This window comes from Cryptomeria japonica, chromosome 3, assembly GCF_030272615.1.
Source record: "Cryptomeria japonica chromosome 3, Sugi_1.0, whole genome shotgun sequence".
NCBI lineage: Eukaryota > Viridiplantae > Streptophyta > Pinopsida > Cupressales > Cupressaceae > Cryptomeria > Cryptomeria japonica.
The window spans coordinates 56,540,623-56,553,890 of NC_081407.1; the positions used below are offsets into that span (position 1 = coordinate 56,540,623).

The 13,268-nt window shown below is 33.2% G+C and overlaps 1 protein-coding gene across 1 annotated transcript in view; it reads right to left on the reverse strand.

Annotated features, from left to right (window-relative positions):
* LOC131032837 (MADS-box transcription factor 14) overlaps positions 1–12,932 on the reverse strand; it is a 96,695-nt gene extending 83,763 nt beyond the window's left edge. The window contains exons 1-3 of the mRNA XM_057963897.1: positions 12,862–12,932; positions 12,657–12,756; positions 12,359–12,400 (exon numbers count right to left, since the gene is read on the reverse strand). Of these exons, the coding sequence (XP_057819880.1) occupies positions 12,359–12,400; positions 12,657–12,756; positions 12,862–12,887 (168 nt within the window). The 5' untranslated portion in view covers positions 12,888–12,932. The remainder of the gene's footprint in view (positions 1–12,358; positions 12,401–12,656; positions 12,757–12,861) is intronic.
* Positions 12,933–13,268: the final 336 nt, after the last annotated feature.

The following is a 13,268-nucleotide window of genomic DNA, read 5'->3' on the forward strand; positions in this document are numbered from 1 at the left end:
TGAGACAAACAGCAGTAACCGAGAAGTCAGTTCTTACCGAGTTACCAGTGGTTACCAAGTGACACTATATCTACCGAGTCACCACAGCTACCGAGTTCCAAGCTACACTTCGGGACTAGTATGGACCGAGCTTCTACTCTTACCGAGAGCATGACAATGCCGAGTACTGTAGTGGATGCCGTGTATCAGAAGATCACCGAGCCAGCTTGAGGAACCGAGTATCTACCGACTCAGTAATATTTTGTTCACCTATGTAAGGCCGACTTAAGAATGAGTTTATGTTATTAATTTGTATGAGGCCGACTTTATGAAATGTAAATGTAATTATGGACGGTATATATATGTGATGTATTATACCATCTGTAATCTGTAATGTGTAAATGTATGTAAGATGTATGAATATGCGAAATTAGAAAGAGCAGAGCAGAAACTGCATTAAGGCAGCAGATCAGAACATTTTCGCAGAGTCAGTAAAGGAGCAGAATCGACATATCTATCTCAGAAGGAGATCAAATACTCAAAGGATCTTATCAGCAATAAAGTTGTAAGTCAAGATCTACTGTTTCATCCTAACAGTTGAATCAGCTTGTAAATCCTTTAACCGGGTAGACTTAACAGTCTTATGTAAATCTCTTAACCGAGTGCATACTTCATTGTATGTTTGTAAATCCTCTAACAAGGTGGACCTAGCAGTCCAAATTTGCTTCTAACAGGGCAGATCATCAGAAGTGATCATTATAAGCCTTAACCGGCCAACTTTTACTGCAGTACCAAAGTTTTGTGGGTACCATCCCCACCCTAGTTTTGCTTTCTATTTGGAAGGTTTCTGGGTCACCAAATCTTTGTGTTATGTGTTATGTGATTATATTTTCATGCATGCAGTAGATTAAATGAATGAATGGTTTAATATATGCAAGTACAGAAATGAGTTAAAAGTTTTAAGAGTTACTGATTCACCCCTCCCCTCTCAGTAACTTGGTTAGTCCTGAATATTTTCAACAGTTGCATCTACCGAGCAACCTACCGAGGGTCAGCAAGCCTCTCAAGCACTTGTTTTAGTGCCACCAACCAAAGGAAAAGAAAGGAAGGTGAGAAAGCATAGTTACAAATTTGACTTGTCTAAACCGATAGTGTTGCCCAATGTAGACATCTCCAAATTGAAAGGGCAAGCACTCACTGAATTCGGTGAACTATACAAAGCAAAGGCCGAACAGGAGAAGCAACTAGCCATACAAAAGAAGAATAAAGTACTTCAGAAGGTTAGGACACTACTATCGGAAATCCTACCTTCAGCAATAGTGTCAACTGATGCAGCCATCCATATTCAATTGGATGAACTCCTAAATCAGATTGAAACATCTAGAGGTGATGCATCTGAGTACTTAAGCAAGCTCAAGGATAAAGAGCTTACTGCTAAAATGATAGAGGAAGTATAGAAATCCATTGCTATTGGCAAGGTAAAACTTGTCAAATTCATTGTTGAGTTGTCCCCTCAACTCAAGCATATTCTTTATTTATTCTAGAAACTGTGTACATTTTCCTTATTCATTAAAGATGTCAAAAATAAAACTGATGCAATTGAGAAAGAGATCACTGATCTCTCAACTAAGTTGACCACCGAGCCTAATTCAGTTCAACATTTTTATACAACGCTTCAACAACTCATGGCTCAACAGTTAGAGCTCAGGAATGAAGAGCATAAAATCAGGATGGACATAATGACCCTTCAGACATTATTCCTTCCTCATCTCTCATTAGTACAGGAACAGATCAACAGAGCTACATTCCTATCAACTACTCAAGAGGGAAGCACTCTTGATGGCTTAATATCACTCTTAGCTGATATTCAAGCACAAAATTCCTTAATGGAAAGTGTAAAGGATTCACTCTCAGTCGCCCTCACCGATGCCCGGACCAAGTATAAGTCTATTTTTGATCAGTTACCACCTCTAGATGCAAATTAATTTTTTGATGTTTGTCAAAAAGGGGGAGTAATATTATGATACTACATAGAGGAAAGTAATACCCGACAAAGGGGGAGTAATTCTATATTTTGAGAGTGATACAGTTTTGGTAACACAGTTTTGAGTATTGTATACAAGGGGAGTATATCGGGCAGATTATACAGAGCATTCAGAGCACTCAAGCACAGAACTGAACCGAGCAGCAAAATTCAGAGTTATGTATAGAATAATGATAAAGGGGGTATATTTGCATATACTATTTCATTGACTATTGTATATATTTCCAAGTGTAGTCATTTTGCAAGTATATAGTTTTTGAGTTATGATTTTGAAAGTAGTTTTTGTCAAACATCTCAACTAATGTCAAAAGGGGAGATTGTTACTACTTATCAAATTGCCATTAGTTTTATAATCAAAGTCATACTATATATTCTAGTTGTAGTACCCCTGCCCTAATCAATTTCTAATCTTGGTTTATTCTTGGTTAGTGTATCTTAATATAATGATTATAGTCAAATGTTTGATTTAACGCATAGCTGTTGATGTGGGTCCCACACTAGTTGTATGCAAGTTGTTTAGTGTTCCTATTTCGTGGTATTAATATCAGGCTAATGCTTTCATTAAATTTTATATATGTATGCATGTATGACTCTTGGTTGCAGGAGATTTCAGGTACAATGCTGCATGAGTGCGAGGTTCGTCTTCACCTGGAATTGCAGGTTTGAGTGTACCTCTTTAATCCTTAGAGTTGGGTTAGGTGGTCGTAAGACCCTAGTTGACCCTAGTCGTGCTCAGGTGAGCATCGTCAGTCGTCGTCGGTAATCCCTTTTTGTTCGGGTTTGCGAGTCGTCTGTTTGGTTGACCTTCTCCGTTTGCATGCTTGGTGTGTATGGTTAAATTGATTAATTAGTCCTTAGTAATTATTTTGATTATATATGTGTTTGTGCATTGAAGATTAATGGACTAAATTAATCGGGATTTCGTTATGCGATTATCGTTGATATTGGATTGCTCGCCTTAAATTGGGAGTAAGTTCAATTAAATGGGTGATTTTGAATAATAAATGCATTTTGTATATGCTGTTGAAAAAGAAAGTTTTGTATTTAATTGCAATAGATTTAATTGTATTCTGTTGGCTTTTGAGATTAGAAAGGTTAAATTGAATTAAATGAGAAAATCGATTCTGAATTGGAAAGCAATTTAATTTATTGTAATAGTTAGAAAAGAATTATTTTTGAGAATTATTTTTAAATAAAAATTTTAATTCCAAAAATGGAATTTTGGTCAACTCTTCCTTATAACCGAATATTTTTGGGAATTTTTGGAAAATATTTTGTTGGAGAAAGTTTTTGGGATTGAATTTTGGGGATTCTGGAAGGAGGAGGAATTCTTGAGCTTGCAGGTTGGGCTCTTCAGTAAATCTCTACCAGGATTGTGTATGAAGGTAGGATTCTAAATTGTGTTCTTGTTGCCAAAAGAATTTACTATTCTGGTTGAAAGAAGTGAATTTGTTATTGAAAAATCGGTTTGATTGATTATTGGAGTAGAATGGGAATAAGATCTTGAAATTATCCCTCTTTGATTTCATTCTTTGTTTTCAAATCAACTTCTGGTTTGCTAAGAATGATTTAAAATAAATAAAATTTGAAATTTAGTTGGGGGTTTGGCAGATTAGATGTTAAATTTGTGAAGATCAATCTTATTTAGCCAATATGCTGTTGGTTTTGGAGAAATTTTCCCCTTTCCTGATCTGGGTATTTTAAATTTCAATGGGAGTATATAAAAAAAAAAAATTATTTATTTCAGTCTCTGTGAGACTGTGTTTTCTTTGCTGTGTATGAAATTCTAATAGCAAATTTTAAAAAAATATATAATATTAATCGAAATTTAACACGTTGCATTTGAGAAGGTTAATGGCGGATTTGGGGAGGAACGGCAAATGCCAAGGCCTCGACCCATGGTTGGGGAGAGCCAAGGCTTCCCCAAACCATGGGGAGAGCCTGCGGTGAGGCCATGCCGAGCTCTCCATGCAGCCTAGGCTGGGTGGAGACCACGTCATGGTCTCCCCAGCCCTTCCTGTGGGGAAAGGGAGGCCCGCGTGGGAGAAGCCCACGTGGCCCCCACGTGGATCTGCCCTTGGGGTTTTAAAAATTAAGTTTTTCATGTTTTTTTATTATTTTTTTTAATAAATAAATAAATTTGTTAAATTAAAAGTATTTTTTTTAAAATAAAGTTTTCAATTTTTATTAATGATTATTATATATATATTATTAATGGAAATTAATATATGTATATAAACTAATCGATATTTAATTTGAAATTTGTGCAATGCATTAATTATTAGTAAAATATATTTTATTAATAAAGATTAATAATTATATATTAACTAATAATTAACTGGGTTATTGTACACTATTAGTCGTTAATTGTGTATATTTTATTTATCGTGGAATAACAAATATACTCATTAATTAACAGTTAATTTTGGATTCCCTTATATATTTATATTTCCGTGATCCGTATAGAGCAACTGGGCTTGGAAAATATGAAACTGTAGAGGTTGGTTTTGAACCAGTATGTCAATGATGTTTTTATTGGAGATTAAATATCTTATTTAATTGATTAATGGTTGTCTGAGTTTTATTAATATGAATTTGGTTTAAGAACTCATTATGGCTTAATATGTCTGTTCGATGCTTTGAGCCTTAGAGAGTTAGAAAACCAAGAACAACCTGTACCTAAATGAAGTAGATAACTGCAATCTCTTATAGATCCTGTAGGAAAACTTGATCGACTTTTAATGTTTAGATCAATTCGGAAAAGATTGTATCTGCTGAATATTGCCTTTGCAAGTTTAATTTCTGTATTCGCTTTTGATTATGAAATGGCAAGTCGTGCTTTGTTTGATAGGTCCCTATCGTATGGATTGACTTGGGGGTACCTGTTTCAATCCTCTGTCCCGAGTTGACTGTTGTTTTGTGGTAGTGTTGCATTTGGTCATATCCTTTGTATGGGTGTCGAATGTTGAATTGTGGTTGACCATTGTTGGTCGGGTCTCTAGTTAGAGTACCATCAGTAAGTGTACATCTTTGAGTCGTGTTTGACCAGATGGTTGTTTCTCCCTTCTTGAACTCCGTTCGTCTGACCATGTGCATTCCTTGGGTTTTGAGTTCGTCTGAGTATAGTCTAGTGTCGTATGGGAAAGTGGCTTTTGACTTGGGGGTCGTGCCCAAAGTGGGTGCTGGGTAACCCGTCGAAAGTGAGTCTAATAAGTGATAACCTATCAGTAGATTAGAATGTAATCTCTAAGTAAGATAATTGTGCCTCACACATGGGACGAGTGCTAACATAGGCTCGATATGTTGTGAGAAGGCCTAAAATGGCAATCCATCATCCTGGTCTTCACAAGAGGATGTGTGGGTCCACATGAGGTTTGGATGGGCCGGAGGCTCGGATTAGGTTGCCAGGGTAATCCTAGTGTATGGGGTCGGGACCTATGAAAACTTGCCATGGTAACCATACCAGGTTGTGTGATGACACTTGTCCCTATGTTCGCTAGTGTGTTGTCGTTTGTCCTATTAGGAGTACCTTTGTGGGTTGTCCTTTTGTCTATGCCCTTGTGAGTACTTGGTTTCATGATTAGACCTTGGGTGGTGATGGCTCAGTTTTGGGGATGCTCTCATGGACTTTTGTTTTAGCTTTGATTTCGTTCAGCTGGATCCTTTCCTTTTCAAGGATCGATTATGTATTTATTGACCGATGTGGTCGTTTGTATATTGTTTATATTTCGCCTTGATGGCATGATTGTAAATGGTGTAACCTCTTGTATTCTTAACTTTATTAATTATCAGAGGGGTCTTGCAGTTGAGCAGACCCGGAGATGTAGCCCTTTAGGGGTGAACTCCGAGATCATGATGGTGTTATGTGATGTTATTTTCTCATGTTTCCTTTATTCAGCTTTATCATGTATGAATAGCTTATGTTAGAATGTATAAGTGGATAAGATGGAATTAACTTGAAATGCTTATATTCAGTCCTTTCTTAAATGCCATTTTGATCGAATGCATAAGTGGTTTAGATGAGATTTATCGTAGATGCATGTGTGCAATCGTCTTTTAAAATGCAATAAATTGGAATATGAAAGAATGTAACTTAGAGTAATGGAATATATTCAGTTGTTGTTAAGGAAATTAAGTATGCTTGAAAAGATCTCATATGTTTATGATGAAATTCTAGTGTGTTAGAATATTAGATGTATGGCTTGTATTTTTATGAAAAGCTTGAATGAAGATTATGAATAGATCTTAATGGTTGAATCTTTGCATGTGATTAATGTTTCCATCTTGTGAAAGAAATTATCCTGATTAAGAATCATCTCGTTATTATGATAATCAGCTTATTGGATTAATTGTGTGAGTTAAGTGAATTGCAAAATTTAAGTAATCTCGTCGGGAAACTCTTTAGGTGTTAGTTGATGTCTTCCGCTATGTAATCTGAATCTTTGTTATCTTGTTGTATCTTAATGTGGTGTAACTTTAAAATAAAAATAAAAATTATTGCACTCTATTCTAGTCTTTTGGCTTAATCGCTTCGGGGTTTCCTGGCTGTGCATTACACTAGTCAGTTAGTATTACCGAATCATGCAGTCGGTACACAGAGAGAAGTCAATATGAATAGTCTAGTCAGTTACAGAAGAAAGCAGTCACAGAACGCAGTATTCACCGAGCTATTTATCGAGTATTGTTTCATGGCTACCGAGCAGTAAAGATAGCTCACCGAGTTGATATTCACCAAGTGAAATGTTTTACCAGATACATTGAACCTGGACATGCACATGAAAACGTGTTACAAGATCAAGGCACATCTAACCGTTTTTACATTGGAAATTGCACTAGAAGATTATGTTTGATTGCAAGGTCAATCTAACCAATGAAATATTTTGTTTAGTTATTCATTCGAGGAGTCTTTTTGTAAGATCGAAGCAATGAATTAGATCACCGCTGTAAGAGATCTATTTATACAACATGGGAAGAGAGAAATGAGTATGGATGAATGTGTATGAGTGTATGTGTGTATGCATGAAGGAAGACTGTTACAGAGACACAAAGAGGTCACCGAGAAGGTTATTAGTGAATAGTCGAAGAACAGAGTAAACAAAAGGGTTTACCGAGTTACAATATGGGTTACCGAGGTATGCTACAAGCTAGGTAATCTTATTCTAAGCACATATAATTTGCTATAACATTTCAGATGTAAAGTTGCAGATATTTGTAATGATTCTATTGTAATATTTTGAAGTTGTAAGAGATACCTTTAACAGGGTAAAAGACTCTAACCAAGTCTATAAATTGTATATCCTCTAACCAGGTGCAGCATTTATATAGTGTTGTGAAATCCTTTATTAAGGTAGATCTAATAGATCTTGTTACTCCTAACAGGGTAAACTATTAGAAATAGCTAAATGTAGCTCTAACTGAGCAATGTTTATTATTGCAATAGAGAAGTTGTGGGTGCCATCCCCACCGCAATTTTTCTCTCTAACCAAGAGTTTTTGCGTGACCAAAATATATGTGTTATGGAGTGAATCATGTATGATTGTTATCTATTTGTTTTAACTTTATTTTATATTATTGCACTATTATGTTTATGCATAACAGTAAGGTTATTATTAAAGAGAACTTTTGGAGTACTGATTCACCCCTCCCCTCTCAGTACATTAGCATTCCATATTGGGTCTAACAATAGTATAGTATTAACCTTACAATCAACAACATATGTAGGATATCAAAACAATCTAAACATCATGATCTCATCATTGTCTAACTCGGTAATAGTTGCCCATTGAATAACTTATTTCTCCCCTTATTCATCACAATCTTTCTGTGTCTTTTACCGACATCTTTATATTCATCAAATCATACTTCTTAAGATATGGCAACATCATACTGAATTAGAAAATCAATTTCTTGACATCAATGACAAAATAATAATATTAAGACAGAAAACATCCTTAATCAGTTATATCCATAATCATCAACAACCTTCTCAATATCCTTATTGAAATGCCAACAATCTCTTATTGTTTGTTATAATGCCAACACAGTCACTAGTATCTGGTTCACTGACAAGTTATATTGTTCACCGACACTGAGGATGATCTGTTATCATTTGGAGATTACTTGGTTATGTCGAAGACATTGTTTGGACACTTGGTTTTGGTGATTTGGTTATTGGTCTAATTGAGTTTTACATATTTCCTGTTACTGGCAAATAGGTCTAGGTTACGGACCGGCAAGTGCTATCTATTCCACATCAGCACAGCATGTTATGGAGATGTTTTATTGATTGGTTATTATTGTAAATGCATTGAGCCGACATGATGCATCGCATATTTATTCATTTGTAATTGATTTAATTGTAATATTCTTAGTGAGCCGACCTACACATTTGGTCTTAGGTTTTTGTATATATATAAGATCTCATTTGTGAGATTAATATAGAATAGAGAAGGTGTGGAAAAGGATTGTAATAAGGTATATGTGAATATAAGAAGATCTATACACACATACATCATTTGAAGATTCAAGGAAGGTATGAAGAAGACAATCAAAGCTTAGCCGGTACTGAATTCAGCATATGAAGATGTTATTCTGAGCAGTACATTATCATTGGATTTAACCATCCAATTGTAGTCAGTGTGACTCCCATTTTGTGACTGAGCAGTGAGCTCTAGGCAGTTGGCCTTTCTGCATGTGCAAACCCAATTTGTACACACATACTATCTATAGTAGTATCATCTGATTGTGGGTAAGGTTTCCCACCATAGTTTTTCCCCTTATAGGGTTTCCATGTACAAATATCCATGTTATGTGTTGTGGATGTTATTTGTCTTTCTATCTCATGCATTAAACTTTACCGGTGGTGTTATTAATTGTTAAACTGTCAACCGGCATTAAGTTTAGCTACGGGTATTATGCATTAAGTTTGGTTAAGTTATATTTGGGTTGAAATTAATTGACAACTGATTCACCCCCCCCTCTCAGTTGCCTCCGGGTCCTAACAGTTTCCTTCTTGATCTATCATTCATCATTTTTCCACTATTACATTTTAGTGAACCTGACATCTTGCATGCTTTCCTTTGAACAAAATTGCATATTCTTCATTTACAAGTTTCAACTTTCTACAAACTTAATGGTTAAATCATTCAAAACCCTAGTTTTTAAATTTAAAATTGAACTTGTGATTTGTAAAAATTGCTTGTGGTTATCTTAGATCTGAAAATTGCTTTGTTTGTCAAATTCAATTTCCCCATTTTCTTGTTCAATTTGCAATTTGCAATTTACAAAAATAAGAGGTTACTTGTCAAAACCCTAATTTTCAAAAATCATATTGAACTTGTACAAAAATTGGATTTCCATTTAATTTTCAAATTTCTAATTGTTCTCAGATTTGTCTTCAATCCTACAATTCAAATTTTCAATTTCCCCCTTTTTTCCCATCAAATTTCAAAATTAAGTGGTTAGGTCATCAAACCCTAATTTTTAAAATTAATTGGATTTTATTTGAATTTCAAATCAATTTCATTTAAATTCAGATTTTTAAACATTTTCCAAGGTGTCCCTATCCATTAGGTTTGACCCTTTTCAAAATTGCAATTCAATTCCTCTTTTTCTTCACAATCCTGATAGGGTCCTATTTTCACATTTTCACCTTCATTTCGCCCATCTAGAGATCGTAAAATTTGCCAATTTTTGGGGGTTAGCCTTAAAATCGTCGTAATATCCATCCCTGAAAATTTTGAAAAGAGTTGGTCGGACCATGTGCATTCCCGCCACGGTCTTCGACTTTTTTCCCAAAATTTTGGGAGATTGTGATGACTATATTTAATAGCCTAAATCCGGAAGGTTGGCTGATTTTATCGATTTTTGAGCCCTCTAGAATCGAAAATACCTGCAAAATTTAACATTTCAAATTTCAAGAAAATTTTTAAAATTAAGAGGCTAATTATAGTCTGCCTTGATAATAAAAATTTTAATTTTAAAATTAAGTGGTCTTCCCTTGGCCCTAATTTTAAAATTTCAATTTCCTTTCATTTTTGGAAATTGTGTCATCCTCTTCCTCCAACAAAGTTTAAATTGTTTAATCATTATTTCCTTCAATTTTACATTACTCAATTTTGTAAGCTTTGTTCCACATTTCAAAATTCAAATTTACTACCCTTTCCCTCAAAGAGAGATGAGAGTTTCGCTATCAATTACCATTCAAGAACTTTTCACCATTATAGTAAGATTTGGAGCCCTATCTAGTGTCCTATTGTATACAAAGTATTAAGAGCAATGAATAACTTTTTTAAAAAATAAATATTCTCCAACAGTCATGGTGGTCAAGTTGTTTGTAGCTACAACTAAGAACAAATGACATTTTTAATGAATCCCAGTTCTTCGAACATATTTTATCAAACCCAACATAGAATGGTGATATTTATTATCTTCTATATCTCGTGGATTCAATTTTCTCATGTCTATGGTTCTTTAAAATATACAAAGGTATTGTATGTCTAATAGAGTGCCTTAGTTGAGCTCTAAGATGAAATGTGAGGATAAGTGTTGATCTCCATTATAGGAATTCTATGAAATTCATCATTTTATACGAAGAGGATATTTTCCACATATCTATGATCAGATTGTGTGAGATTAGTTTGATTCTAATTTTTCTCATAACCCTAGCAAGTTTAGGGTTTGTATTTTGAGTTTAGTTTCCCATATCAATTAGGCCTGATCTATAGAGGTATGTATTATAATCAATCCAAAGGATTAGATTATTGGATAGTTGGGTTGTTATGTGAATAGAAGCTTCTATTTTTAATTAAGAATTACAAATTATGTATTTCCATGCACTACAACCACACTATCTAGTCTTTAATACAATTATGAGTCTTTAATTCTCATATGATTTCTATTGTATGATTACATACTTTAATTTGAGTATATTTGACATTGTGTTAGTGTAGCATGGTAAAGATATAGTTAAGGATTATATCTTTTTCCTTACATGTTTTCCTTCATTTTGTCTTGTTATAGTTGTCATATAGTCAAGGAGTGGAAGAATTACTTCTACAACAAAATAAAGAGTGCATCTCAATACAATTGGATTATTGAGAATGTTCAGGTTCTAAGCCCTTAGTAGGTTGCATGACTGTAAGGCAGTGACTACTGTAAAAACCATCAAATTGTGATTTGGTGTAAGCAATGGATACTTATTGACCATTTGACTCTTTTTCTCTGGGTACTAGTCTAGTGTTAATCCCACTAAGGCTCATGTTCATCCTCCCACAAAGACAAAACTTATAAATAGTTAAATTTTGCTACGATATATTTTTTATTTATTCCATATCATAGAAGCCTAAGAGTCCACAAGAGTCGCACATCCTATTTCCAAACCTTTTATACTCTTTTTATGACATGAGATTCAATTTGGTGTAGTATCACTTGTGTTTTCACCAGTTCTCAACTAAGTGGTAGCATAGTGTTACCCACCTAGGTCTAGCAAAACCTAATGAGAAAAAAATGATCATATTAGTAGAGGTGATCCTTTGCCAAGTTGACCAAAACCTTGAGCTCTTTAAGCATAAAAAGTGGCATACTTTTAGGATATCTCAACACCATTAGTTGGAACAAACAACATAATGTGGACCAAAGATATAGTGAATAGCACTCAACATATATTATTATCCAAATATAATAGAAAAGGAAGAAGTTTTTGGAGGATAGTGTTGTGATACCCCCTTGAATTCTTGTAATTTAAAGAAAATTATCATAAAAGGTAATGTTGATAATGGAATTTTTTATTGAGTTAGTTAGGTGGCTATATTTAAATCTGTCGAGAGTAATTTGGATATAAACTACACTGACTCAACATTTTTTCTATTTTAATCTATTTCAATTTCCTTTCTTTTCACTGATGGGTAGTCCATTGGGTGTGGTCTACCACTATTTTTCAATCATTTTCTTGTTTCATGATATGATCTATTGTTGTCTTTCAGGTATCATTGATGTTCTTTTTTTGGTAAAATTTTGTTGGACTCTTGTAAAACCCTCCTTTACTCTTATAAAAAAATGTTAAGTAGACTAATTAAATAAATTATTAATTTTTTCTTATATATTATATCTCAATTTTAAAGAGACAGATAAAAAATTTAAAATAAACATACAAAATATTCTCTCTTTTAACTATCTAATGCTTAATAGAAAATATATATGACCTTTTTGTAAATTGCTAATAATTATATTTTATCTATTGATTTTGAGATATGATCTATAGAATATTTCTTTATTCACTAATAAAAAATAATATTAAAGCATATTATTCTATTCGTAGGGGAAATTTTATGCTACCTTCACTTTTAGGGATCGAATATGCTCTAGCAGCATTTTCTCCTGCAACATTCATATAAAATGATTTTCGTAAGATAATGTAACATTAATTAAATGTATTGTGAGACTAATAATATAAGTCAATTAAATTGTCTTTCTCAATATAATTCTTTTTGACAAAAGAAAATGTTCAAAGAGGTGTGCATGGAATACTAATATAAGATCATATTACTTTGATAAGTAGTAAATGAGGGGCTAAAAATAGATTCTACAAAATTTATAGAATATTCAAATAAATTTAAAAATTGTTATCAATTACCTTTCTTGAGTGTATTTTCCTAACACTCAATTTAATTTTCTTTTCAAGACATTGTAACTCCTTAAAATTTAGCAATTCCAAATCTTCACCAATCATATGTCTATATCATTAAAAAAAATTATTATTAAATATGATAAAATATTGGAATTCAAAATCTATAATATAAATATTAAAAAATATCATCTAATCAATTCAAAATTCTTACTTATATGTTTTTTCTGATTGTGTCATTCCTTTCTGCAGATTCTCCAATTCCAAATGCAATGCCTATTTATTAATAAAATATTAGTACATAAAATATAAATTAATAACTCTGAGATAAATGTAAAGAGTAAGATAATTTATTGAGTACATTCTCCTAAATAGATGATAAACTTATAAGCAATCTAAAATTTATATTCAAATATTTTGAACATAGAATTGACATTATTATTCTTCCTTTTTATAATTGGACAAAGTATGTAAGAAGGAATATGTTAAAAAATAACTATAAAATAAATAAATTATATTTGACATGTCTAATAATAAGAGATTGATTCCATAGAGAATTTTGAGTACCCTTGAAAAAAAACCTTTTGACAATTCTTTTTTTACTAGATTAATTGTCAACAG